At 39.3% G+C, this 24,946-nt stretch overlaps 1 protein-coding gene across 5 annotated transcripts in view; it reads right to left on the bottom strand.

The window, feature by feature from the left end:
* Window positions 1-24,946, bottom strand: part of CFAP20DC (CFAP20 domain containing) — a 268,693-nt gene that overhangs the window by 17,121 nt on the left and 226,626 nt on the right. For all 5 annotated transcript variants that reach the window (XM_061396525.1, XM_061396524.1, XM_061396523.1 and 2 more), the window contains one exon: window positions 711-805. In XM_061396525.1, the coding sequence (XP_061252509.1) occupies window positions 711-805 (95 nt within the window). The remainder of the gene's footprint in view (window positions 1-710; window positions 806-24,946) is intronic.

Raw genomic sequence — 24,946 nt, 5'->3', positions numbered from 1 at the left:
TCTGATGCCACTAAAGATTCTTTTCTGTTCCTCCTCTACAACACTCCTGACAGTCACGTTCCCTGCTCACAGTCAGAATCTAAATGGTTCATCTTAGAGGCTGTCATCAACAAAGAGAACCCCAGGCAAATTTTCATTCCTGCTTCCTTCAAATTTTTCCATTACTAATACAACCCATTATAACTCCGTGTCAGCCTCTGCTTTAATGAAAAGGCTGTATCTCTGTATTAACAAAAACATGGAATATTTGGTCTACCTTGTAACAGTATTAACAGCTGGCATTTTGTAGGCGTTATTCCAAACGTTTCATATACAGTACACCTCACTGAATCTTCATGAAAAGCTTGCAGGTGGGCACCATCTATTATTAGTCTTATTTTATAAAACTGAAATTCATAAAAGTCACACAGCAGGAATTGCTAGAGCTGGAATTCAGATGAAGGTCAATTTGACACCAAAGCCATGCTCTTATGCTTTAAATTATATTTTGCCCAGGGATTAACCTTCAGGAGAACAAGAACAATTTCTCTTTTAAATTCCTTTTAGTTGCAAAGAACCTATCACCCTATAAAATGAGGCACAGATTACCTCATTTTCAATGCGTGAGTCTAAGTGATTATCATTTAATAAAAATAGTGGAATCTCAAATTTTCTCTATTTATAGTTAATTATTTTTATTTTTTTATGCTTGGCATTTTTCATATTCCCACCTTGAACACTCAAGCTTCCAGAAGAATCCTGATGCCGCTCTGCGGACTCTTGACTGGGAGGAACAATTGGTGGGCTCAGCATATTTAACCAGTCCCTAAAAGGAAAAGAAGAAAAAAATGAACCACATGTTTATAGTTCTATATATATAGATTTTTACCTTTCCCCTGGATTTTTAACTCCCTGGGGCTTCCACAAAGAAACATTTTTCTTCCTTCATACTTCAGAAAATAAGATATACAGAAATTAATATTCAGTTTTATAAATCTGTAAATACAAAGTCAGTTACTTCACTAACTAGTTGTTCAATAAACATACCATCTTAATGATGACCACAATTCCTTTGAAAAACATAGTATTAATCTTCAACTATAGCACAGCTCCACTCACCTGAGAAACTTATTTAAACGAGTCAGAAGAAATACAGAGATAAAGCTCCTTAGGACCTTTGCATAAGAAAGCCTGACAAAGCCACCAGTCACATGTCATGGATGACAAGAATCCACTCAGTGATTCAGAAGAGAAGTTAATCTTGGAGCTGTCTGGACCAGCCATGATGGTGGGAGCTGGTATGCATTTACTCCAGGCATTGGGGCAGGGGAGGGCAAAAGAGGAGAGAGGGCCGTTGGGCCCTTGAGTGGCTCAGTACTTCAGTTCTCCCAGTGTGAATGGGGGCAAAACCACTCCATAAAGCACCTCCCTCTGCCCTCCATTCCCCGTCCCTCTGCCTACAACTTCCAACCTCATTTCCCAGTCTCTTTATTTTCCTTCTTTCCATTCTTCTGTCTCCCTGTTCCTCTAGCAGATACCTGGTGGGGGTGACGCAAGTCAGTGACATTCGGAAGGCATGAATCACTGCGTGTTCTAATTCAAGCCTTTCTCATCTCTAAACTCGCTACTGAGCTTCCTCGTGGGAACAGAGCATGAAAGGGAATGTGAAGGATTTTCCAAAGTGAATTCTGTTTCTTGCATTGATGTTAGCGCTCTGTATCACTGACCTTGTTCTTCTCAAAGGGGACATGTCCTCATGCCCCCAAATTTTCTTTCTAAATGTCTGCATTTCCTGCTGTCTTTGTCTACAATGGGAGAGAGTCCCAACAAGAAACTAAGAGGACTGGCTCCCCAGGCCAATCCTGGCCCCATGTTTCCTAAATATAAGAACTTAGCCAAGTCATTTATAACATTGCTAGGCCTTATCTATAAAAAAAGAGATAACTGTTACTCGTTTTTTTTTTTGGTTAAGATTAAATGAAAAAAAAAAAACGATGAAAAACATTTGGTGTGGATCTGGATATAGAGCTGCACTCAAAAAATTTCAGCTATGACTAATACCATCTTCATTATCAATGGAGTTAACAGAATGGCTTTACCTACAATGATAAACCGAGGCAAGACTGGATTCTGTTGGAATTAAACCAGCAAAGAACTGTAGAATGATTTCAAGTCTGTACAATAGAGGTTTCCTTTGCAAGTCGTTTACTCTTCTTGTATAAAAAGTATCTTAATGTAAAAATTATCCAGTTCATATTTGTATTATCTTAAGCACTCATCTCACACATTAGTAAGGTCATGCTCAAAATTCTCCAAGCCAGGCTTCAGCAATATGTGAACCGTGAACTTCCTGATGTTCAAGCTGGTTTTAGAAAAGGCAGAGGAACCAGAGATCAAATTGCCAACATCCGCTGGATCGTGGAAAAAGCAAGAGAGTTCCAGAAAAACATCTAGTTCTGCTTTATTGACTATGCCAAAGCCTTTGACTGTGTGGATCACAATAAACTGTGGAAAATTCTGAAAGAGATGGGAATACCAGACCACCTGACCTGCCTCTTGAGAAACCTAAATGCAGGTCAGGAAGCAACAGTTAGAACTGGACATGGAACAACTGACTGGTTCCAAATAGGAAAAGGGACCCTGCTTATTTAACTTCTATGCAGAGTACATCATGAGAAACACTGGGCTGGAAGAAGCACAAGCTAGAATCAAGATTGCCAGGAGGAATATCAGTAACCTCAGATATGCAGATGACACCACCCTTATGGCAAAAAGTGAAGAGGCACTAAAAAGCCTCTTGATGAAAGTGAAAGTGGAGAGTGAAAAAGTTGGCTTAAAGCTCAACATTCAGAAAACGAAGATCATGGCATCCAGTCCCATCACTTTATGGGAAATAGATGGGGAAACAGTGGACACAGTGTCAGACTTCATTTTTTGGGGCCCCCAAATCACTGCAGATGGTGACTGCAGCCATGAAATGAAAAGACACTTAGTCCTTGGAAGGAAACTTATGACCAACCTGGACAGCATATTCAAAAGCAGAGACATTACTTTGCCAACAAAGGTTCGTCTAGTCAAGGCTATGGTTTTTCCTGTGGTCATGTATGGATGTGAGAGTTGGACTGTGAATAAGGCTGAGCTCTGAAGAATTGATGCTTTTGAACTGTGGTGTTGGAGAAGACTCTTGAGAGTCCCTTGGACTGCAAGGAGATCCAACCAGTCCATTCTGAAGGAGATCAGCCCTGGGATTTCTTTGGAAGGACTGATGCTAAAGCTGAAACTCCAGTACTTTGGCCACCTCATGTGAAGAGCTGACTCATTGGAAAAGACTCTGATGCTGGGAGGGATTGGGGGCAGGAGGAAAAGGGGACAACAGAGGATGAGATGGCTGGATGGCATCACTGACTCGATGGACGTGAGTCTGAGTGAACTCCGGGAGATGGTGATGGACAGGGAGGCCTGGAGTGCTGCGATTCATGGGGTCGCAGAGAGTCAGACACGACTGAGTGACTGAACTGAACTGAAGATACTTTTGCTCACTCTTCACCTTGGCTATCACCAGGTTATGGCTAGTGAAATAAGCAAAGTGAGTTTGCTGTGAAACTGAATTTCAAAATAATACATTAAGGACACCAGAAAGGGTATGTCACAGATTTCCAAGCTAATGGGGCATTTTCTGATAAGCACCTTTTTTTTTAAGTCCATTTAATTATAGCAGACCAAAAAATTACTACATTGTAGAAAATTACAAGGTCACATACAAATTACCAGCCCAGTGACCTCATTACTCGTTAAGAGAGATGGAGAGCAAGGATGAACAGGAGAAAAATAACCCCCTAAGCGACAAATTAGAAACTTGATACAATGGCCGTAGTAGCTTCTAGCCATGGTCCACGGACATCCAGGAAAAAGAAGATGCTGTAAAAGAAGTAAGACATTACTTCTTAGGCCAATGATTTGGTTAATGTTGCCTTTTTTTTTTGTCAGCAGTAGCTATAAAAAGTACAGAGTTATTATTTTTGTGATTTTTTTTTTGCTTGTTTTAAAGTAATTTCAGGGACTTCCCTGGCAGTCCAGTGGTTAAGCCTTTGCCTTCCAATACAGAGGGTGCAGGTTTAACTTCTGTTTGGGGTGCTGAGATTGCCCAAATGCCTTGTGGCCAAAAAATAAAAACACAGAAGCAATATTGTAACAAATTTAATAAAGACTTTAAAAATGGTCACATCAAAAAAAAAATCTTATCATGCTGAGGTTTGACAAAAAACAACATTCTGTAAAGCAATTATCCTTCAATAAAAAAATAAATTAAAAAAATACCTTAAAAGTAATTTCAGATTTATAGAAAAGGTTCAATAACAGTACAGAGAACTATATCATCCTTCAGACAGACTCTCCAATTTAAACATTTGGTCACATTTGCTATCTATCTATCATCATCTCTCTATCAAGGGTTGGTAAAATATGCCCATGGGCCACATCTGGCCCACTGCCTGCTTTTATAAGACCTGTAAACCAAAAATAATTTTAATATATTTTAATAGTTGAAAACAATTAAAATAGTAATGTTTTGTGATACATGGAATTTATATAAAATTCACATTTCAATGTCCATAAATAAAGTTTCATTGCAATACAGCCATGTTCATCAGTTTATATACCATCTATGACAGCTTTTGCGCTATGATTCAGAGTTTAAATATCTGTTATCTTGCCTTTTACAGAAAATGTTTGATGGCCCCCAATCTATAACCATGCGCTCATATTGATGTCTTTAATACTAATATAATACCACAGAATCATTTTCATTTTTCCCTTTTCTGTATTTGTAACTCCCTTCTGACACTTGGGAAACTGCCTTCCATTAGCCTCAGTATATTTATTTTCTGGAGTACAGAACACACCAAAAGTAGTTTCAGAATTCTTAAGCAAACAAAACAGCCAATAAACACACCAAACCTACTCTCTAGGATTCTGTTTATGGTTCTTTTTATCTTCAGTCAAAATACCATGTTCAAAATTTACTCAGGCTAGTACTTTTTTTTTTAACTGCTATTATTTTTATAAGTAGTATGTTAAACATTGCTAATATGAGTAGTAGTATTAGATCATTATTACCATATTATTAATATTATTTTAATTAATTTTAATTGGAGAATAATTACTTTACAGTACTGTGATGGTTTTTGCCACGCATCAACATCACTCTGTCACATGTATATATGTGTCCCCCAACCTACCACTTCAGTGTGGTTATATTATTCATTTGAAATACAGCTAGTGTCATTTGCTTCTGTTTGTGTTATATTTTAGGTCTTTCCCCTTGATTTTTATTACTTTTGCTGAGAGTATGTATTAAAATATTAATAGTTCAAAAGTCAGACGTTCACAGAGAGACATAGTTCGGTGAACAGATTTCTCTCATCCCTTCCAGTTTGTTTCTGTCCCCTCATCACTTCAACACCATCCCTACCCACTCCTCCAGAGGTAATCAATTTCATTAGTTTTGGTATCTCTACCATTCTTTTTGCAAAAATTCAGCTGATACACATCTATTTTTCCATTCCTCTTCTTTCTAATGCAAAAGGTACAATACTATAATCACTCTTTTGCACTTTCATTTTTTTCCAACTTAAAATATATCTGGGAAATTATTCATACCAATTCATAGAGAATGTCCTCTCTCTTTTTTTTAAACAGCTGCCCACTACTCGCACTTGTGTGTGTGTGTGTGTTCAGTCATATTTGAGCCTCTGCGACCCTATGGGTTGTAGCCCACTACCACTATGTTCCTTTGTCCCTGGATGGCAAGAATACTGGAGTGGGCCATTTCCTCCTCCAGGGGATCTTCCCAACCCAGAGATCGAACCTGTATCTCCTGGGTCTCCTCCATTGGCAGGCAGATTCTTTACCACTGAGCCACCTGGGAAACCCACTCCACGATGTGGCATACATTTATTTCACCACTCTCCTTTCTTTGGGGAAGTTTTAAATATTTTGTGATTACTGCAATTCATGCTATAATGAATAACTTTGGGCATTTCTATTTTTGTATACTTGAAGATACATCTTCAAGGTAAATTGCTGGAAGTGGGATTCCTGCAACAAAAGGTAAATGCATACTCGGCTTTGTTAGATACTGACAAATTTTCTTTACAACGATTGTACCCTTCAGCATTCCCACCAGCAACATCTGAGAGTGCTCATTTCCCAAAGACATGTCACAATACTATGTAGTCAAGTTTTTAATACTTTCCAATCTGAGAGATAAGAACTAATATCTTATTTAATAATTTCATTTCTTAAAGAGCAATCTGTTTTTATGGGGTGACTTGTTAATAAGCAGAAATGTGTAGTCTAGCACCTATACCTTCCATGTTTATATTTTTATAGGAGATATTTAATGCTAAGTCATTGTCTTGACCCTTGATCAATTTATTTAAGCCTCTGTCTTCTCAGAAGCATGCCACAAACATCTAGGGATGGGGGAATGTCAGTTCAGGCTCACTCACACATGTCAAGCCCTAGCTCAGTTCTGAACCATGTCCTTGGCCTGCTTCTCACTCTGGCTGCCTATGGGCTGGAACCTGCTCCTGCTCTTTGTCTCACATTTCCACGTTGTTTGGACTTGATACTCTGTTTTGTTTGGCTCCTTCAGCTCTGACTAGAAACCTTTTCTCTCAAGGACAGATCCTATCCATCTGTAGAGAAAACCCCCAGCTCCTGTGGTGCAGAATATCCTCTTCAGTCAGGCTTGCTCTCTGAGCAGGTTGGGGAGCTACTTCCTATTCCTGCTTTCCTCATGAACCCAGGCAGGCCTCCCACCCCTGCCCCTCCTCTTGGAACTGAAGAGAAAGGGCTTGCAGGCACATCTATACATGGGGAGCACCTCTGTCACCAGAAGGTGTGTTTTATTCAAGAGTCAAGACATGGGTTCACTTTAAATCACATACAAATCTAGTGTAGATGAAGAATAAATACCATCTTGTGAATCCTCACGACAGACAAATTTATCTAACATTAAAATCTCACCCTCCCTGCCAATACCATGCTCTTTTCATTCAACTTGCATGTTAGATTTTTAAAGTGGGGGAGTGAGCTTTAACTGAATCAGAAATGACTTAGATATGTTTATAACTGAGGATAATGTCCTCACTTTAGAGTATGGTTTCAGTTTCTTCACTTAAAAACAAGATTATGTTTACAAGAGAATTTTACACACCTGCCAAGCTCCTCTGTCCAAGGAACTGTCCAGGAAAGAATACTGCATGAGTAGCCATTCCCTTCTACAGGGGATCTTCCCAACTCAGAGACTGAACCCAGGTTTCCTGCATTGCAGACAGATTCTCTTCCATCTGAGCCACCAGGGAAGCCCTTCACATATATGGTAAACACTTACTAAACTGCTGTGTTTAGTGACTTCTGTGTCAGACCCTGGGTAATCAGAAAGCTCATAGTCAGATGGAAGAAACATTCTAAGCAACAGAAAATGACATGGGCTGATCAGCTTATCTGTTTATTCATTAAAGAAATTCCCTTCTAAGGAGACTGCCTACAATCTTGTATACATTTAAGTATTTATTAGGGGGAGTAATTATTTGAGAAATCTAAAACAAGACAATTATTACATAGCTCTCGTTTATAGGACTGAGGTACCTACTATCAAAAGTCCTCGGTCAGAGAAGATAGTTCAGTGTAAGATACATATATAGGAGATCTTCTCTTAGGGATTAAGCAACTTGCAGACATTTCTATCCACTACTTATTGATATTTATCATTTGGTACCAGTGCACATTTATTATTCACTGAAAGCACTCTGGGTTTCAAAAATTGTGGCCATGGAACTGACTGGGGAGATGACTAGGAAGCATCTTACTTTGGGGAGAATTCATAGATTCTTTTAAAAGCTGGTTAAAACAAACAAACAAACAAAAACCACCGTTTTCCCAGAAAAATAACCAAATGACCAAAAATAACAAAGAAAAATGACCAAAAATAACAAATTTTGCTTTTGATTTTAGTAGGTCAGAAATCAGCTGAAGCCCATTCATGGACTTCTGGACCCTGACTTAAGAACTTCTGTACCTTGGACTATCACAGAGATGATGTTTCTGAAGCATAAAACCCATGGTTGGCAAAGTTTTTTATAAAGGACCAGATGGTAAATACATCACAACTATTCAACTCTGTTGCTGTAGTGTGAAAGGAGATATAAACAATAAGTAAATGAGTGGCATGGCTGTTTTCCAAGAAAAATCTTATTCACAAAAAAAAAAAAAAAAAAAATTCCACCATGGCAGGATTTGGCCCATAAACTATAGTTGAATGACCCCTGTCTTCGAGGAAGGGACTGTGAAGTGGAACATTCTCAAGGCTCTTATGAAAAGTTCTGTCAATTTTCCTCCTAAATGCCTTCTGAATCCACCTTTCTCACCATCTCTTCTTCCACAACCAAAGTCCAAGCGACTACCTTGCCTCCTGTTCTGTAGTAAAAGCTCTTAATTTATCCCCTTTAGAGTTGTTCATTCTAGCTTCACCTCACTGTTCTCCACACTATGACCAAAATGCTAATCTGATTATGTCAACCTCTTTTTAAAACCCTTCAGTCTCATTGGGAAGCTCAGGAGAAAGATCAGAATCATTATCTTGGCCTTTGCGGCTCGAGGCTATGGTTTTTCCTGTGGTCATGTATGGATGTGAGAGTTGGACTGTGAAGAAGGCTGAGCTCCGAAGAATTGATGCTTTTGAACTGTGGTGTTGGAGAAGACTCTTGAGAGTCCCTTGGACTGCAAGGAGATCCAACCAGTCCATTCTGAAGGAGATCAGCCCTGGGATTTCTTTGGAAGGACTGATGCTAAAGCTGAAACTCCAGTACTTTGGCGACCTCATGCGAAGAGTTGACTCTTTGGAAAAGACTCTGATGCTGGGAGGGGTTGGGGGCAGGAGGAGAAGGGGACAACAGAGGATGAGATGGCTGGATGGCATCACTGACTCGATGGACGTGAGTCTCAGTGAACTCCGGGAGTTGGTGTTGGACAGGGAGGCCTGGCGTGCTGCAATTCATGGGGTCGCAAAGAGTCGGACATGACTGAGCGACTGATCTGATCTGATCTGATCCCCTCATCTCTTCATGTTTTTCTAACCTCATCTTGAATTGCTGTCCCTCTCACTCACCATGCTGCAGCCACACGGGGCTTCTCTTGATTCCTGGAGTATACTACACTCCTACCATCACAGGGCCTTTGACCAGGCTGTGCCCCCTTGCCTATACCATGCTCTCTCAGGTTTCTACCACGCCCCCCTTTTATCCTGGTGGAATCATCTCCAACCTTCATATTTCGGCTCAAGCATCACACTCTTAAGAAGTCTTTCTGGATGCTCCCTCTCCAATCTAGCTGAGATCCTTTGTTACTTCTTCTAATAGAGCAACTGTGATCTTCTTAGTAAGAGCTCTTATTTCAACTCATAATTATACCTTCATCTGTTTCGTCATTCAGTGAATGTAGTCTCCCCCACTTGACTTTCAGTTCAGTTCAGTCACTCTTTTGTGTCCAGCTCTTTGCGACCCCATGAACTGCAGCACAACAGACCTCCCTGTCCATCACCAACTCCTGGAGTCCACTCAAACCCATGTCCATTGAGTCGGTGATGCCATCCAACCATCTCACTCGCTGTCGTCTCCTTCTCCTTCTGCCCTCAATCTTTCCCAGCATCAGGGTCTTTTCAAATGAGTAAGCTCTTCGCATCAGGTGGCCAAAGTATTGGGAGTTTCAGCTTCAGCATCAGTCCTTCCAATGAACAACCAGGACTGATCTCCTTTAGGATGGACTGGTTGGATCTCCTTGCAGTCCAAGGGACTCTCAAGAGTCTTCTTCAACACCACAGTTCAAAAGCATCCATCCTTCAGCGCTCATCTTTCTTTATAGTCCAACTCTCACATCCATACATGACCACAGGAAAAACCATAGCCTTGACTAGATGGACCTTTGTGGACAAAGTAATGTCTCTGCTTTTTAATATGCTGTCTAGGTTGGTCATAACCTAGGAGCCCATTCCAAGGAGTAAGTGTCTTTTAATTTCATGGCTGCAGTCACTATCTGCAGTGATTTTGGAGCCCAGAAAAATAAAGTCAGCCACTGTGTATACTGTTTCCCCATCTATTTGCCATGAAGTGATGGGACTAGATGCCATGATCTTAATTTTCTGAATGTTGAGCTTTAAGCCAACTTTTTCACTCTCCACTTTCACTTTCATCAAGAGGCTTTTGAGTTCCTCTTCACTTTCTGCCATAAGGGTGGTGTCATCTGCATATCTGAGGTTATTGATATTTCTCCCGGCAATCTTGATTCTAGCTTGTGCTTCTTCCAGCCCAGCATTTCTCATGATGTACTCTGCATATAAGTTAAATAAGCAGGGTGACAATATACAGCCTTGATGTATTCCTTTTCCTATTTGGAATGAGTCTGCTGTTTCATGTCCAGTTCTGATGTTGCTTCCTGAGCTGCATACAGGTTTCTCAAGAGCACCTAGCAAAATGCCTGCCACAGAACAGGCACCTCCTCAATATTTACCGAATGCATGGAAGAGTCTTTCTGGTAGTCCAGCATACTGAGTGCCACCTGGAGTTGGAATTTTCCATAACAATAAATAATGCTGCTATTGCAACCATTTTGCCTCTATGTTATTTTTTCTCTACTTGCTACCAACACACTATTGTTTTCTTATATGTGTTTGGTACACACACAATTTGGGGTCAGCCTGAGGACACACATCTACTGCTTTGCAGCTGAGGCAGAAAAATTTAAATGTCTGCCTCAGAAAATAGAATATTGGTTCATAAATATGTTTTAGTAATACGAGAAACTAAGAAACTCTATTTTTTCTTTGAAACTTAAACATACACCAAGAGTTCTTAATAGCTTTTCTTCATAGGATTCATCTCTCATTTGAAGCAGGAAGATCAAACAATAAGTTGGAAACACAAATTCTGTGTTGGGAACTCTTCTGTATGTCTCTTAAGAGGGATTGGAATAAGTATTACGATGCTATCGTTTCATTTTGGTTGTTTCCTGCAGAAGGTCTCTAACCAGTTTCTCAGTGTTCTTATTTTGAAGGCCTTTTACAACATTTCCACCAAGTGCTTATCTAGTCTATGGATTTAATTACCATCACTGACTGTGCACTTACTACTTTCCAAGATCATATTTCATCTTCAAATAGCTTTGACTATTAGAAAGTTTTTCTTAATGCTGAGGGAAAAAATTTAATTTCATTTCCACGCTTCTCCTACAGCTACCCCTTGGGGCTCCTAAAGAACAATTTTAATCTTTCTCTAAGACACAGTAGGAGAGAGTTAAGGAACTGTCCATCCAGAACTCCTTCCCCTCTCTCTCCTTGCAACAGCTCCCTCTGGCCATATGATCTGGAATGATCCTGTTCCTGCATGAGCCCAGAGGCTCAGCACCTGACTTAATCTGGGTCAATCACTGTGCTTCCCTAGAACTTCTGAAACTGGATATGAAAAAGAGCGACAGTCCCAGAATGAAGATGGACGCCCAAAGAAGTGAAACTCAGAAGCCACTGGTGACCACACTCCCTGCCATGTGGTAGAAGCCAGTCTGAAGAGAGAATGAAGAAGCCTAAAGTCCGGGTTCTGGGAATAAAACAGTAGTGGTACAAACTGAATGTACTGGCAAACTGGGGAGATGATATAGGAGTTTGGTTTAGTACATCAAGAATCTGAGGTCTTGCTCTTTTTTCTACGTGATGATGTGTTAGAAATATTTAGGATCCATTACCAGGTCTCAGTCTTAGCTCTTGTTTATGCTGACACTGCTCCACATCCATCTGCTATCATCTGCTTCTATGCTTTTAGAATCTCTCCCCTGCAATCTTCCCCCAGCCAATCTGGACTTCCTTGAATCCAGAGCGAGCTTTTTAAAATTTTCTCTTAGGGCAAAAGCCCAAATTCTACAAAAAGCCCAAATTCTTAAAGCTCTGTATAGTCCGATCCTTACTATCTCTACAGCATATTTTTGTGCCTCCCCTCACTGTTACCGCCACTCTACCCCCAAGCGTCAGAGGGAGAGCCCATCCTTACTTCGTCTCTTTCCCCATAATAGCCTAATCTATAGACCGAATGTTTACATCACCTCCAAATTCACAAGATGAAATCTAACTCCCACTATGATGGTGTCTGGATGTATGGTCTTTGGGAGGTGCTTAGGTCATGAGAATGGAGCTCTCACAAATGGGATTTAGTGCCCTAGAGGGTCTTGACTCATCTGCCATATGAGGTCACAGTGTGAAGATAGCGGTCTATGAAACACGAGGAGGGCTCTCACAAAATACAAAATCTGCCAGGACTTTGATCTAGGACATCTCAGCCTCCAGAACAGTCAGAAATAAATCTCTGTTGTTCATAAGCCACCAAGTCTATGGTATACTGTTATAACATCCTAAATGGACTAAGAAACCTAGTTTACTTTCTCCATCTTTTGTCTCAAATTTTACTTCAGAGAATCCCTGCCTGAGTTCTAATTCTACTGCAGCTTTAAAATCAGTCAACGTTCCAGCAGAAAACACTTGGTACACTCAAATTAGGATGATATGAGGAGGGTTTAAGAAAGGGCTTATTACAAAGGTAAGGGTGGGAATGGGGAAACCAAAGGGATAGTCTAGAATTCCAAGGCTTTCGCCATCTCCCCCCATCACCCTCAGCCCCGAGGGAGAAGAAAAGAACAGTGGGCAGAATCCACAGAGAGAGAGGGTGTCCTTCACAGGGGCTCTGCCAGGCTGTAAGATCCATAAGGCAGACAATCGTGTCTGTCTTCTTCACCTTTGGTTTGATACAGATACTCAATAAATGTTTGTTGAATGAATGAATGAACAAATTCTTGTAGGAAGGCTGAGGCTATACGAGAAAGATATACAAGTGAGAGTGAAAAGATTGGAAAACGGATCATTCTCTGAGGAAGAACCAGAGAGGAGGTTAGGAGAACACACCCTGGGAGCAGTAGGAGAAATAACAGGAGTCATAAAAGGCAGCTAGCTGAGAACATTATGAGAATGATTCTTCCCAGATACTTCTTCCTCTCTCATCATAAAAGTGCTCCCAGAGGATGTTTACATTATGGCGACATCTGGAATAGGACTATGTCTCTTCTGCAGCAAAAGTTGGGAAACGCGTTATGTAAACAAGTACTGTATTTTTATCTCATATAAACCCAGGTTTATTTAGACATGTAGCAAACAGTCATACAAAAGGAAAATCATATTCTTTCTTCTGGCCTCTACAAAATGACTTCTCCTGCCCATGTCTTTGCAAGAAAACCCATAAAACAAAGAGAATCCGGCTCCCCTAAGTGTTCAGTGCTATAAGAAATCACAAAAATCATTATCTTATTTTACTCTGCTAAATACTTTATACATTCTCTGCAGAACTGAATATCTTTCCAGTGTGGCAGTATTTTCCCTTAGGTTAAGAAAATATTAATGACATATCATCTTGAGATTATTTTACAGACATTGACTCATTAGATATAGCAGGTAATTCAACTCTGGAGGCACAAATCCAGGCATCAGCCATCAAATATAACTATAACACGTGACAGTAATATCCCATCTACTTGAAACAACATGGAAAAAAGGCTTTTCCACACTATTATCAGCTTAGCTGCCTTATAATTTTACACTGAATAGATGTTTATCAAGCCCCTGCAGTGCTGCAGACTTTGTGCTGTGTATTGACGAGTAAGACATGACTCCTACCCTTGAGGAAATCAGTTTCCTGAAGACAGACTGTTAAGACCAACATTTATAAGACAGTAAAGTAACTATTGCTAAACAGAGGTAAGCCCAGGGAACCTCTTAGGAGGAGGGCTGTGATAAGGACTTTTCTGTTTATCAAAACTGATGAAAGGATTCCTTCTGAAGTACGAGAATGAGGTCACAAGACAGAGAAGAGAAGATGGAAGGGTGTTCTAAAAGGAATGGCATGCACCACAGTAGAACGGTGTAGAGCGTTTGAGGTCCCTCTAGCAGTGTGAAGTGATGGGCAACGGGTATTTACACATGTGCTGAATGAGGAGATACAACAATACTGAAGAAGGCAGTGGTTTTGAACGACAAGCTAAGCAATTCCTACTTTATTTATAAGGCCCTGGGAATCTACTGAAGGCTTTTAAGCCAGAAGAATCTTGGATTTGCATTTTAGAAGCATCATGGTGGCGTCTGTGTGGAGAATGGGATGGTGGGGAATAAGAGGGGGGCCATAAAAGTCATTTAGAAGTTTGCTGGATAATCTAGGAAAGAAAGAACAATTTCATTTAGGAAGTTTAGTTCACATGTGTTTCAAAACACATATGAGGAACACAGAACCTTCCCCTTGACAAAATTCACTTTCCACTGTATCCATCTGCTGTTGTAATACACAGCAATCTCCCAGGAATATATCTTGTTTTTGTAATCCTGTGAGAGTGAAGGTCTCTAGAAATGGCAGTATACTTCAAGGACCTTAACACTCTAACAAGGAAAGTTCTAGCTTCTTTCTGTGTGTCCCATATGTTATATAAGTTAAATTCAAATAGTTATTGAGTATCCTTGTGCCCAACAGTGTATTGGATATATGAGGATACTGAACAAATACAAGACAGGGAAGTAGTCAAAGACATGAATAGGCAAGTGGGAAGAAAAGATAGAAATGCTCCTGTCTCCTCCAGATAGGGGAAGATACTTGGCCACGTATATGGCTATAGCAATGCAAATTAAAATGAGATACTATCGACACATAACGGCTTGGCAAAAGTTCTAAAGTTTGATGATACTCAGTATGAGCTGAAGGGATGTAAATTAGTGAACAATTTGGTAATACCTATCAAAATTACCATTGACCAAGTAATTTCACTGTTAGAAGCTTACTGTAGGACTTCCCTGGTGGTCCAGTGGTTAAGAATCCACCTGCCAATGCAAGACACATGAGTTTCATTCCTGTTCTGGAAGGATTCCACATGCCTCAGGGTAAATAAGCCCGTGGACCACAACTACTGAAGCTGGTGTGCTTTGGAGCCCATATTCCACAACCAGAGAAGTCTACACGCTGCAACTGAAGACTACCCCAACTTGCCACAACTAGAGAAAGCCTGTGCAAAGCAATGAAGATGCAGAGCAGTCAAAAATAAATAACTATTTAAAATTAAATAAAATGAAAAAAAAAAACTTATTGTAAACATATATTTGCCCAAGCTCATAAAGATATGTGTGTGAGGATATTTACTATAGCATTGTTTACAGTAACAAAAAGCTGGAAACCCCTGAAACATCTAGAAGCAGAGAACTTGCTGAAAATATTATGATATATCCAAACAATTAAATAATATCCAGCGGCTAATGAAGAATGTTTTGATTGTCATGTGAAAATTTAGAAAGAGGTTAAAAAACCTATTCAGTAAAAATCTAAAAATCAAGTTGTATTGTAGAAGAGTACACAGTTTTATCCCATTTATGTCAAAAAATCCATTGTTGTTGTTCAGTTGCTGAGTGGTGTCCGATGCTTTGCAACCTCATGGACTACAGCACGCCACACTTCACTGTCCTTCACCATCTCCCAGAATTTGCTCAAACTCATGTCCATTGAGTCTGTGATACCATCCAACCATCTCATCCTCTGTTGTTCCCTTCTCCAACTGCCTTCAATCTTTCCCAGCATCAGGGTCTTCTTTAGTGAGTCAGCTCTTCGCATTAGGTGGCCAAAGTATTAGAGTTTCAGCTTCAGCACAGTCCTTTCAAGGAATAGTCAGGGCTGATTTCCTTTAGGATTGACTGGTTGGATCTCCTTGCAGTTCAAGGGACTCTCAACAGTCTTCTTTAGCACCATATTTCAAAAGCATCAATTCTTTGGTGCTCAGCCTTTATCACGGAGAAAGCAATGGCACCCCACTCCAGTACTCTTGCCTGGAAAATCCCATGGACGGAGGAGCCTGGTAGGCTGCAGTCCATGGGGTTGCTCAGAGTCGGACACGACTGAGTGACTTCACTTTCACTTTTCACTTTCATGCATTGGAGAAGGAAATGGCAACTCACTCCAGTATTCTTGCCTGGAGAATCCCAGGGACAGGGGAGCCTGGTGGGCTGCCATCTCTGGGGTCGCACAGAGTCAGACACAACTGAAGCGATTTAGTAGCAGCAGCAGCAGCCTTTATCATCATTCAGCTCTCACATCCATGACAACTGGAAAAACCACAGCTATGACTATACAGACCTCTGTAGGCAAAGTAATGTCTCTCCTTTTTAATATGATGTCTAGGTTGATCATAGCTTTTCTTCCAAGGAGCAAGCATCTTTTAATTTGATGGCTGCAGTCACCATCTACAGTGATTTTGGAGCCCAAGAAAATAAAGTCTGTCACTGTTTCCATTGTTTCCCCATCTATTTGCTGTGAAGTGATAGGACCGGATGCCATAATTTTCGTTTTTTGAATGCTGAGTTTTAAGCCAGTTTTTCACTGTCCTCTTTCACCTTCATCAAGAGGCTCTTTAATTCCTCTTCACTTTCTGCCATCAGGGTGGTGCCATCTGGATATCTGAGATTACTGATATTTCTCCCTGCAATCTTGATTCCAGAACAGTATGAAAAAACACATAAACAAAACATATTTTCTTGTATATGCATAGAAAGTTTCTGAAAGGTGCACAAGAAACTGTTAATCTGCGAGGAGGAATGTGAAGTTGGGGATGGAAGAGTAAGACTTATTTCTCATAACTATTTTTCTACTTTGGCTGAATTTTTTTTAAATTACTTTTATTTTTAAAGGCAGATTCTTGTTCTTCAGTAGCTTCCAATTTGATGGCATCTATAAGAAAACTCCTCTGAAACACAGCTTAAAAATATCTACCAAAAAGTGCTTTAGGTTGACAGGTGCTTACTGGAAACAAAAGTCTCAATTGGTCTCTCAACCAATGGAGGAGGAGGGAAGAAAATGGGGTGCCTTCCTCATGCCAACACACACCATCTGAGCTGATCCTAGCAGCCTTCCCCATTGGAAATACCAACTTCAGCGATGAAAGCAGAACGTTTTGGGTCTTTATAAATGTTGGTAAAGTTCCTGGAAATTGTCAAGATTTCATTTGCATAAACAACAGCAGCTTTAATGCTATAGATATGACTAAAAAAAATAGGTGGTGGCTTATTATTTTTAACACATCATCCACTAGCCTGGGTATGAAAGCAAAATGGTTCCTGGCTGACATCAGCAATGTCAGGTCTGACAATTCACTGATACCACCTGACAAAGAATAGTTACAATGGAAAAATCAAAAGATGCTCTACCACAGAGGGGAGGCCTAGCTTAGAGCTCAGAGGGAACACATAGCCTCTTCTCATTTTAGGAGATATAGTCATGGGAGTGTGTGAAAAGAAATTTAAAATTATGTTTTAATCAGCTTTTCAAAGAGTTTCTTTTCTTTTTTTAGTTACTGGAAGATAAAAGGTCTTAACGTCATGGAAAACTAAGCAGTGACTCACTTATCCTTTACCTTTTGTTGGAGGGGAATAATTTTGGGGTGAAAATTCTCAAGGAAGTCAGTTTATCTCCTCAAACCAGAAAAAACTAATCAAGCATTGTCTGATTAATTAGAGAAACTTGAAAAAAATGCTATCAAGGCCTACAGCTGTAATCAATTTAATCAACATGCAGAGAGCCAATCTGGTTTTCTTGATTAACAAAGCTGAATGTTAAACAGAGAGTGTGACATTGTAGTGCCATTAGCTAAAAGCTACAAATTGAGCATTTTCCCTAAATACTCAAAGTCAGGTCAGGAAACAGTGAAAACTTTCTTTCTTATGATGAGGACCATGGGAATGAATATTTCAATTTTTTCCCTTGATACTTTCATGCCAGAAGTTTCATATAAATAGAAATGTGTAGAAACTTCAGAATGCTTCAATTAAGACAAAAAAAAAAAAAAATCAACCTCCTGGAAAGACCACATACTAATAAAATAAAGACAAAAGAAGTGATGTGAGATTTCTCTGTTTAATATCATCCAAGTTGGTATGGAATTCAGCAGGAACAGACACATGCGACACACAGAGATGAAATTTCTCTTATTACATTTTTAAGATGTGAATGCAAAATGCATCTATATAGTGCCTAATGAGTAAATTGGAAAATTCAATTTGCTTATTTTATTTGCATGAAGTCAATTTAAATGTCTCATGCAAGACTGCCTTATTAATGGTTTGTTTCTTGCTCTTAAAAACCGTAGTAGTATAGCTATAAAATGATGATTAGATTTTGTGTGGCAGATCTTTGCAATGCAGTCTGGAGTTTTATCTGTTAAAACAGTAATTCTCAATCTTTTTTTGGGGAGGGTAAAATTCTCTTTTTCTGTGCTTGAAATTTAGTAATACTGCTAAATGCTGCTAACTAGTGTGTGGCAATCAGATATTATATTTGTCATGTATAATTTTACCAAAATAGGTTTGTTATGGAGATATGTCAGTGACTTCCCTAAAAATTATATTGAAAATAATTCAAAGTCCTCTTACTATCATTCCCATTCCCATTTTCTTGAAGAGAAATGGAAAGGAAAGAGTACATAGGGCATGGAGGGAAAATGTACAGAGCGAGCTGGTGGAAGAGCTAAAGTCTACCCATTAGTACGTATAATCATAGTTTTGATTTTGGTTGGCAGAACACACTTTTCTGCTATCTCTTCTGCTGCTGCTGCTGCTGCTGCTAAGTCACTTCAGTCGTGTCCGACTCTGTGCGACCCCAGAGATGGCAGCCCACCAGGCTCCCCTGTCCCTGGGATTCTCCAGGCAAGAACACTGGAGTGGTTTGCCATTTCCTTCTCCAATGCATGAAAGTGAAAAGTGAAAGTGAAGTCGCTCAGTCGTGTCCGACCTCCTAGTGACCCCATGGACTGCAGCCTACCAGGCTCCTCCGTCCATGGGATTTTCCAGGCAAGAGTACTGGAGTGGGGTGCCATTGCCTTCTCCGATCTCTTCTGAGAACCTAGCTTTTCTTTCCTATGGGCAACTCTCATCATGTGCTTTGCGATATAAACCTTCCTTCACTCCCAGTCTTGGGACAGGCTTGAGACCCAGGGTGGGCTAGAGTTTACTTTTGGGCTTTTGTTGGGTTTATGAGGAGGGTCCTGACTCAAGTTCACCAAAACATGTACAGGTGAATGACATCTATTGAGTGTATTTTCCAAACAGGAAAAAAAAAAAAAAAAAAGGCAGCGCAAAACTGTGAAAGGTTATGGTGTTTTTCAAGAAGTCCTTCAGAACCTATTTCTATGGGAAGTTTGAATATTATTTTACAGCAGAAGGATACACATAGAATGAGGATTTTTTCATTACAAATAAACATCTTTGAAGATGCAGAGCAAACAACTGTCTCTTCAAATAACAGATTTACCTTATCTTTGGGGGACATTCAAAATATCTGAATGCCATAAACCTCACTTGTAGGTGTTGACAACAGAGTGGTGACAAAGCCACAGTCCATGCTTACATGGAGCTTACAGTTAGGGGTGGAGACAATATATATATATATATATATACATTGTAAAAAATACATATATATATAGAAAAAGAATATATATTATATATTCATAAAGAAGTGAAGGAGTTCAGTAAATCCTAAAATATGCCAATTTGACATAATGATTATCTTGACCTGAAAGCAATGAGAAGAAACAGACAGAAGAAAAAATCTACTCACCCCATTTCTTCCAGGATGGGTAGGATGATTTTAATCATTGGAGACAACTCTAGACTCTAATCAGAGGTGGCACCAGAGGAAATCTATTAAGATGTAACAAACTTTACTAACTAGCCCTCCCTTCCATTAGTTTCCCCATATATTTACCCTCCCACAATTTGCTATCTCTAAGAGTCTCAAAGTTTCTTTTCTTTGTCTTACCACTTTGCTAAAAAATTTATTGTTGTTTGGTTAAGATGCTGTGAAGCCAAAGTTCTAACCACTCCTCTGAGTTCCATCGCTGAGTTCTTCCATGTGTACGAACACTACATAAGTGTTAGGAAGCTCTTGTTGGTTTGCTTTCCTGTTTGTTTTGTTAGTTTGTCTTTTGTCAGTCTAATTTGCAGGAGAACTTGGGAGGGTAGAGGGAAAAAGTATTTTCTCTCCTACAGATAGCAAAAAATGCTATTAAAATTTTTACAATGAAGATTTAATGAGTATTTCATACTAACAGCTCTAGCATAGAGTTAAGGTGCTAGGTTTTCATGAAAACTCCAACCTATTGCATATGGATTGATTCCAAATGCACAAGGAGATCGAGAACCACAGAATATCTGATTTGGAGCCATTTCTCAGAGATGGATATTTCTAACCATACTAGGCTTCTCAGATGAACAAATTAAATTCACATTTAAACTGTTTACAAGGGAAATCCTACTGCTAAGAATCCACAGGCATTTTCATGTGCAGAGCACTGTGCAAGGAGTAAAGGGGAAGCAATGGGAATCAAATAGAAAAAAATGCATTCTTTTAGACCGACCACTTCAACTTCTAGGATTGATTCCCTAAAACCAGCAAGGCTTGGTTGGTCACTGAATGGAACACTAACATGTTCCTATGCTGCATTTCTGGATGAACATTTATTTAATCCACGTGGAAAATGCACTGACAACTGGGTGTAGTGTTCAGCATTAGGGGTGACGCATCTATTAGGGGTACCAACAGAGCACGCAATTTAAACTGCACAGATTTTGCTTTGACCTTAAATTTCCTTTTAGCTTTGCAAATTTGGGGTTAAACCCTGTGCCTCTGTCACCTCACCTGGAATATTGGAATTATAGGACTGACAACACCATGCTGTGGTAGGGATTAAATAAAGTAATACAGCATATGGAAACTGTCACCACTTAGCGCCTGCTACAGAAATGGAGTGAACAGTGATAGGTGTAGTAATAGTAATAGCGTTAGTAGCTATTGTTATTTGAAATTACAGAAAAAGAGTCACTCTCAACTTTATATAACACCTTTTAGAGAGTCATAACACAACTATGTGTTAAAGTGCTTTGTAACTAAGCCCTTTGTGCAAATCAACAGCATAAAACTTTGCAGCCTTTTCTAACTTTAACTAGAGAATAATTGCCTTAAAATTAGAATACAAAATAAAACCATCTAAACCTTTCTACAGAATGATTGGGACTTAATGGTGCAGAAAGAGTAGGTGGGGTTTAATTTAATGCTCTAATTTAGCTCTCTGGGCTTTTGTAAAGAATAACTACAGGGTATCATTTTCATCATTAAGTGTGTCAGATTATCAGATGCCATATTTATGTACTGATTTCCATTTTCTTTTCAAAGTTTGGTTATTCCTTTATGTTCACTAGTCAAATAAAACAATGATATGCTAAAAAGAAGGCTTTGTGAGGTGAGTGACAATTTAATTTTCCCTCAGTGTTGGGTGGCTGCACAAGAAAATAAAGAACTGGAAAAAGCTGACAGAATCTTAAGTTGACTCAATTTATTTTCCAGTAGTTGCAGGGTGTATTAATTGTAACATTTCGGTTAATAAAAAATATTATGATAGGATGCTGATCTGGGTGATAAATGGACTTTTGATCAAATATGATGGTAAGATGCTATTTTTAAAACATAGGGAGGAAATAATCAGATTTCTTTTGTGGCTGGGACCATTCTAATGCATAAATTGGACTTGTCAAGGAGGGTGATAATTCTTTACTGTCACCAAGCTACCATTATCACCATTATTATTACTCATGGTGTTACCCCAGTTTCTATTCAACCTAAAGATGGTCCTTGTTCCATAGAAAGCTTACATGCTAAACTGTAAGCTTAGCAGGAAGATACAGAAACACTTGAACATCAGAAAGGATGGAAGGTACAGAAACACTCAAATAACAGAAAGAGCAAACTGACTATTATCAGATTAAGAATTACACTAATGGTTCTTAGCAATAAATTATCTTATTAAATACAACATACACACAGAAAAGTGCACAAATAATAAATGTGCAGCTCAATGAATGACCTGAAAGTTACTATAACCATCAGCTGGGCCAAGAATAGACGCTTCCCTCCTTTTCCTAATTACACTTCCTGCTCCCCTAAAGTAGCTCAGATGGTGATTTCTAAAACTACCAATTAATAGGCCTGTTTTTGAACTTTGTAGGAATGAAATCATGCAATATGTATTCCTCAGCTGTCTAGCTTCTTTCCCTGAAAAGTGTATTTGTAAAACTCACTGGTGGTTTTGAGCATAAATAGTATTCTATTGTATATGACAGTTTACTTATGCCTTCTACTGTTGAAGGAGACTGAGTCATTTCCAATTTGAGGCTATCATGAATGTGTCTATGTTGAAAAGTTTCCTGTTCCAACTCGGGTCAAGTGGTGGGATTTCTGCAAATTAACTGATGACAGTCAGATCAGCAGGAGAAAAGACAAAGTTTATTCACATGTGTACATGAGAGTTTCTCAATAAGTAAATCATTAAATAGCCAGAGATGAAAGTTTATAAGCCAATTTGACAAAGTTTGCAGGAGTGTTGGGTGTGGTGGGTGTTAGGGCTTCAGTGCGCAAGTATGGAAGGTTCTACTGAGTTTTTTGATGCTATTGGAAATGGGCAGTTTGTCTTCAAGACACCTTAATGGCAGCTGTATTTTCAGGAGGCTCTGCTTCAGTCTGATAAGGAAAGTTCAGATAAGACTTCTTTCTGTATCTCTGAAGCTCAAATGTTTTCACTTTAAAGCAACATTTCTATCAATTCTGGGGGTCTGATTATGTCCTCATTATTTATGCATGTCTCTGGGTACACATATGTATGCTTTCTCCTGGCTGTATATCTAGGAGGTAACTGCTGGGTAGAAGGATATGGTATGTTCAGCTTAAAGAGATATTGTCAAAATAGTTTTCCAAGGTAGTTGTACCAATTTGTACTCCCACCTGCAGTACTGAGTTCCAGTTGCTGGGTATACTGACCAAAATCACCAATATTGTCTATCCCAAGTCATTGTGATAGGATATAGTGGAACCACAGTGTATTTTAATTTGCATTTTTCTGATTTTTAATGAGTTTTTTGTGCACGTTTTCCTATGTTTACTGGCTATTTGGATATCTTCTTTTGTGAAATGCCTGTTCAAGTCTCTTGGCCGTTTCTGCTTTCTTTTGAATTGCCTTTTACTGATTTGTGGCTCTTCATATGCTCTAGACATATATATTTTGGAGTCCTTCCTCTATTGGCAATGTCTTCTTCCACTCTGTAGCATGCCATTTTATCTCTTAAGTAGTATCCTTTAATAAGTTCCTACTTTTAATAGAGTCCAATTTATCAATTTTTCCTTTATGATTACTGAAATTTGAGACCTGTTTATAAAATCTTTTCCTATTTCAAGGTCATGAACCTATTCTTTGAAATTGCTCTCTATAACTGAGCACTTGAGATGGAGCTAGTCTGAATTGAAATGTGCTATGAATATTAAACAAACACTGGATTTCAAGGACTTTATATGAAAAACTGATTGTAAGATATCTCATTAATACAATATTTTATACTGATTTTGAAGAGAGCAGCAACCAACCAGATAGGCATAAAGACTCCTTTAAACTGAAAACATATGGACAGATGCAGAAATAAATCTTTTATGATTTTCCCTTATCTGACTAACACAGAGCTTTTCAAGAGTCAGATGCTATAAACCCCTAACTCTGGTACTCCCCAGTTAAGGATGGCATCTGACCTTAAGCTACTAAAACTGTGTAAACAGAGCTTTATCAGAATCTTCTGTCCTTTCCCACTGAAGTCCTACCCACTCCCAAATCCCCCTTATTAAGTTTATATATAAACCCTTACTCTGGCTATTCAGAGAACTACTTATTGAATGCTTTCACATGTATGTGTAATAAACCTTTTCTCCTGTTAATCTGCTGCAATTAATTCATAGCCACCTAATCCCATTACTCAAACACAAGCTGGTAGGAAAAAAAAAAAAAGATCTCATCTACAATTACATGTTCAAAAGATGTTAATAATATTTCAGACGAGTGCGTGCATGTGTGCTAAGTCATTTCAGTTGTGTCTGGATCTTTGTGACCCAATGGACTATATAGCCTGCCAGGCTCCTCTGTTCATGGGGTTTTACAGGCAAGGATACTGGAGTGGGTTGTCATTTCCTCCTCCAAGGGATCTTCCCAACCCAGGGATCGAACCCAGGTCTCCTGCATTAGCAAGTAGATTCCTTACCACTGAGCCACCTGGGAAGCCCCATATTTTGGATACACTGGGCCAAATAAAATACATTACTAAACTTAATTTTACCTGTTTTTAAACTTTAAATGGGTTACTGGGAAATTTTAAATTATATATGTGACTCACATTCTATTTCAGTTGTTTTCTTCCTCTAGGTGTGATTGCTTTGCCTCTGGTAGGCAATCAGCATGCGGTCAGAGAGCTATCAGTGATTAGAATGGTTCAAAATAAATGTGTCTTGAGTCCTCCAGAGAACTGGTCTATTTTTGGTTAATTTTGCTGTCTAGGGTGTGGCACTTTGGAGCCTCCAATTTTTGTCCCCCAAGCCCATGAGACTGTCGGAGGCTATGTTCAGCTCCCCAGCCTCTCAGCGACTACTTACTGAAGTGGAATACTTTCTGAGAAAAGTGTCACAACATGCAGGTTTGCCTTTCCTGGCTTCCCTTCTTTTTTGGAGCAGGGCTCCATAAATTCTCACTGCCTTGGGGGTTTGCCAGTGGCTTCAATCAGATGATTCTCATATTTTGGCTTTTCTGGTTGTTCTCAGAAGGAAGTTCAGTGTGAAACAACCAAGCCTGCCATTGCCACAGGCAGAATTCATGTTAATTAATTTAAAAATATATCGTGCCTGTCATTTAACGTTGCAGGATTTTCATTATGGTTGATGTGGAGAACGGAGTTAGGGTTGTGGAGGAAAAGCAGTCCTAATCTCACTTCAGT

This window comes from Bos javanicus, chromosome 22, assembly GCF_032452875.1.
Source record: "Bos javanicus breed banteng chromosome 22, ARS-OSU_banteng_1.0, whole genome shotgun sequence".
Taxonomy (NCBI): Eukaryota; Metazoa; Chordata; class Mammalia; order Artiodactyla; family Bovidae; genus Bos; species Bos javanicus.
This window is presented reverse-complemented; position numbering and strand designations above follow the sequence as displayed.